Genomic DNA, 5,234 nt, shown 5'->3' with positions numbered 1-5,234 from the left:
AGGACGGGTGAGGCCCCAGAGCTGTTAGACACAGAGGACTGTACAGGTGCATCAAAGGTAAGACCTGCTGCTCAAGTCATCTCAAAGACCTGATTCAACAATCTGAAACAGGCCTTTTAGCAGAACTCCTTCTCTCTACCATAGTCAAATTGTGCATGATCAATTATGATTCTTCTAATTATTTGAAAAGATGTGTTGAGTATTTGTCCATACATGACAAATTATTTGTTGCTCTACAGCGTAAAATAGGCTTATTCATTCTCTTATTTCAATTTTTGAATTATCACGATTTCTGTGGATGTGGATGATCATTAATTTGTATGAGAATAAATTGGTGAGTGACTTTGTGACTGTCTCTTTAGATGATCCTCCTCGTAGCCCTTGTCCTCACTTTGTGCGCCCTCACATCAAGGGTTGATTGTGCCACTGCAGGAATTGGTAGGTATTTGAACAGTTTTTTCATCACCTTGGATTAATGACTCTTTGGATTAATGCTGCGTCTCCATTGAGACTACTTGTCATCGTGAAGTGATACTTATACGCTCTCTTCCACCTCCAGACTGGTGTTACCATCTCCCTACCTGCAGTGAGTGATCTCCTGTAATCTCTACCAACCTCAACATCTCAGCTGCTCCACTACAGCTACTCAAAGTTGTGTTTGTGTTTTACAGATGACAACAACTGGGCAACCATCGCTCCCAAATATTGTAATGGCTCCCGACAGTCGCCCATTAACATTAACACATCAGCTGCCAAAATTGATGAAAACCTGACGGCATTCACCTATACCAACTACGGCAGTACCACCGCCCTGAAAACCCTTGAAAACACCGGCAAGACAGGTGAGGACTGGGTGAGGACTGGGTGAGGACTGGTCGAGGACTGGCACCTGCTTAATCCCCAGTTAAAGAGGGTTGCATTAGGTTATTGAAGAGGGAGGTGTTTTTCAAAGTGTGAAAATGTATCATGCGAGAATCTTGCTTACATAGCACTGGACCAACACCAAGCCTTTTTACCGTTTTCTCTCATTTCATATCGGTTTTGTTTTTATTTTCCTGATTGTTTTTTTGTTTTTTTTTACCTCCCCCAGTCAAGGCTAACCTGGAAAGTGGTGTTAAGATTTCCGGAGGAGGTCTTGCAAACACCTATGACAGCCTGCAGTTCCACCTGCACTGGGGAAATGGAGCGTCAGTCCCCGGCTCTGAGCACACAGTGGATGGCAAGCGCTACCCCATGGAGGTAAATATTGTTTTTCATATGAAGCTACAAATTCACGTAACAGCAATAAATTGAGACTGTGTTTCTTTTCTCTTCACTCCCGCAGATGCACATTGTAAACGTCAAGTCATCCTACAATGGCAACACAACCCTGGCTGTTGGAGACTCCAATGGCCTTGCTGCTTTGGGTTTCTTCATCGAGGTGAGGTGCATTCGTTGATTATCTATTTTTTTTTTGTTGGTTCATTCCTGTGCCGTCATTTCAGACCATGCACGTACTGTTTGGACGATGTTCTTCCTTGACCTCATGAAAAGTGGCAGCCACTGCCGGTTCAACCAACTCTGATTCTGTGGAATTTAAAGCGAGAACCTCATTACATCTCTGAAAGTGTATGTCGACCATATCAAATGCCATGCTAAAATTCCCCAAATCCTCTAAAGTCTATAGAAACCCTGATCTATAGGAAAAATAATTCAAACTGTCTTGGACTGAAGCTCCCAGCAGCATGGGAGCACTCAGCATTTCTCTACCGCTAGCTGTGGATAAAAATAAACCTGATTTCCTCCATTCTTGCTGGGAAAGCCAATCTTCTTTGGCGGAGGGACATGATGATAAGCCAATATTATGTCTTGGCTAAAAACTCAAAGAAACAGACTTATTGATTTTTTTCAATATATGGGACATTTTCAAATGGATTCCATACATTTCAAATAACTGAACATAAGGGAAACTTTAACGACATATCATACATTCCAAGGCCTTGGCGTGGGAACAATCTGTTTGCATTGCTTGCTGGCACTGACTCAGGACGGATTGTTAGTTTGTGTGCGTGTGTGTGTGTGTGTGTGTGTGTGTGTGTGTGTGTGTATGTGTATGTGACGAAACAGGACTGCACCTTTTATGTGGTTCAAAACCTCAAAAGCTTTTATTTTGCTTTCTGTAAATGTTCAGTGTGTAAGATTCAAGTGAAAAGGATCTGTTGGCAGAAATTTTACACAAAATAATCATAGTCATGTTTTCACTAGTGTGTACTATTGTACAAATAGTTTTTTACTTTACCCAAGAATGGCCCCTTTATATTTAATTACTTTGTATTTACATCCGGAGCTAAACACCTTTTTGAGTTTTTAAGACAACTCAAGGTTTCCCCACGTTCTCTTTCATGTTTGGAAGAGGAGGGTGAGGTGAGGGGTATTCAAATGCAACTTTGACTGTGTCGCCAAATCTTATACGCTGACCCTTTAAGTTCATACAACTGTTCACTACTGTCCTGTGTTAAATATGCAAAGGACATGAGACACTTCTTTCCTCCACTGTGTTTAAGAAACAATTGAACCTAAACATTTCCTGTGCGCATTCTTTCAGGAAATGTCTGGCAGTGCCACTGGCGAACCTGCAGCCTGGAAGACCTTGACCTCCTATCTGGCTAACATCACAAACAAAGGTAAGGAGATGTTTTAGTCTTCTAGACTAAATTGGATCTATTGCTCTGTTATAACATGATGTCAGCTGCAGTCCCTTCAGAGGTTGTGTTTCTGTCCTCAGGTGAAAATGTAGCCCTTCCTTCTGGAATCTCACTGGATGACCTCCTTGTTGGGGTGAACCGTGCAAAGTACTATCGCTACCTTGGCTCCTTGACCACCCCTGCTTGCAATGAGGCCGTCGTTTGGACTGTGTTCAAGGAGACGATCAAAGTCAGCAAGGATCTGGTGAGTTTCTCTTCATCCTTACGTACAATGACCAGAACATAAAGTACATATACTCCCACAGTGACTGAATGCAGCTAACTCGCCCGATGTCTTGTCTCCAGATCGACCTCTTTAGCAATACAGTACACGTCAACGGCAGCTCATCGCCTTTAATGACGAATGTCTTCAGACAGATCCAGCCAGATCAACCAGTCACAACACAGGCTGCAAGCTCTGCCTCCACAACCTGCTACTCTCTGGGGCTGATGGTGTTCAGTTTTGCTCTGTGGAAGAATCTGTGATCAAATACAATCCAGCAACTTATTTTGTTCCTGTTGAACCTGTTTTTCTCCTGTATGATTTTGTCTGACTTTAGCCTTGTCCAAGTTGTTAATATATAAAGACTGCACTGAGCTACTTGTCATTAGTGCCCTTAATGCAACATGTAGGCTGCAACATGCACATGTGATCATTCTTCTTACATCCAAGAGGACACAAAGCCTCAACAACACAATTACTTCTTCTTTTCCAATGTAGCTTGAGTTACAGTTTTTTTTCTATGGACATTTGCAAGTATTGAATTCATGTTATGGACATGAATACTTGAGTACTGATCGGGCACAGCTCACGTCCATTTTGAGCTAACATGGCTATTTTCAGGTATCTGAGAAAGGGATATTGACATTGTTTAGTTTACTGAAGAGCTCTACTGATAGTGATTTTTGAAATCGTTAAAATCATTAATGCAATATGAGTGTGGCGGTATTTTACCACATTGGCCTTGTGTTGAGAGTTACAAATTGGTAACTACGTATTTTATTTTAATGACTTTATATTGTATCTTGATTTGCTGAATGTTCCCCTACCTGGTGCAGACATTGTTGGCACATGAAATGTCGCCATCTTGCCAAGCTGATGAATCAAAATGAAACCTGTTTCAGTTGGTGTAATGAAGGAATGAGGTGTCACTTCATTAAAACCCATTGTGTCTTGCAATGATACGCACAATCTTATATTCACACCTTTTTAACCTTGTGTTGAACTACTCCCAACACAACAGGAACCGAACTGTGGGCGCCGGTTTAATGTGTCAAAATGTCAAATGATCAGTCACTATTCATCAATCTCCACTTGTCTTTGTAAACTATGTAGAGTTTGTTTGACCTGCTCTGTTTCATGACATTTAATCCCTGTTGTTGCTCTTGGGCAGCACTTAAGCCAGAAAACAGAGACATGGTTTTAGAGAGCTCATCAGTAGAGCTATCCCGGAATATGAGAAGACATGACAGCCTGGTTGTTTCAAAGATCACTTCTCCATTTCAAGTAACTTCCTCTTAACTGATGGCTGTGACGCTGCAGTTTTCCATGTTGTGCTTTTAACTTTAGTCATCGTGTGCCATTTACAGCTTGTCTAATATTTACAGGATAAACACAGAACAAGGAGGTTTATATGCAAACATGAACCTACTTGAGGAACTTGAATAACGCTTTGAAAGAAATATTTAATGGTTAACTTGACAGATAATTAACGAGATATTTAATTTGATCGAAGAGATCAACACCTTACGACAGTCAAAGGTTTGAATGCAAGTAAATGAACTGAAAATATTTTCTTTCTGCATCACTTCACTGTCAGTGTCAGTCTCTTTACTTTAATGTTTAATTTACATAAATAAAGTCAACATTTTAGGTATTTTTTGGTGTGTACTAACTTCAAACTTAGGGGTCCTGGGCTATTTGGATATTGTTGAAAACTTTTGTTTTTTTCCTTTGTGTAACACATTAAAACATTTGTTACCATGTTGATGTTTAGTAACTTTTTTCCACATAACATTGCCAATATGACCAGACAATACATTTAGAAATAGATTCTGAATTCAGAAAAATGTTCACAACCACATGTGAGCTCAGTTAGTAACTCAGTGTCGCCTCATTTCTTCTGCTGTACACAGAGGAGTAACAATACCAAACATAATAACTTTTTACATAACTTCACAACCTCTGCTGAAGACAAGGTTAACCTGGAGAGGAAGCTAGAGGTTGAGCAAAACTAGATTTTTTTAGACGAATACTGATATTGACATTTGGGAGTTTTAACAATGTACAAATGATATTGAATAGATCTCTTGGATATGTATTTTAAATATCTGATCTACCTTGGGGACTTAGCCCCGTTGCCCTCCTATGGTCACACCCAGTACTGCGCTCAAGATTGGTGCTGGCTGTACTGAAGAGCCCACTCATGTTTACATTTTGCTTCCTATTTTTCATATGCATACTGCACAAACACACCACAGCACGTGTATACTCCTAAAATATTGTACAAT

At 40.4% G+C, this 5,234-nt stretch overlaps 1 protein-coding gene across 1 annotated transcript; it reads left to right on the top strand.

Moving 5' to 3' along the window:
* LOC128427392 (carbonic anhydrase 4) lies at positions 1-4,711 on the top strand. Its single transcript, XM_053414494.1, has 9 exons — positions 1-57; positions 363-438; positions 560-586; positions 672-842; positions 1,091-1,239; positions 1,325-1,420; positions 2,585-2,663; positions 2,765-2,928; positions 3,030-4,711. Exons 2-9 carry the CDS (start codon positions 363-365, stop codon positions 3,207-3,209), a joined length of 942 nt encoding a protein of 313 aa, XP_053270469.1. The 5' UTR covers positions 1-57; the 3' UTR covers positions 3,210-4,711.
* The last annotated feature ends 523 nt before the right edge of the window (positions 4,712-5,234 follow it).

Source organism: Pleuronectes platessa, chromosome 21 (assembly GCF_947347685.1).
Source record: "Pleuronectes platessa chromosome 21, fPlePla1.1, whole genome shotgun sequence".
NCBI classification, from domain to species: Eukaryota; Metazoa; Chordata; class Actinopteri; order Pleuronectiformes; family Pleuronectidae; genus Pleuronectes; species Pleuronectes platessa.
This window is presented reverse-complemented; position numbering and strand designations above follow the sequence as displayed.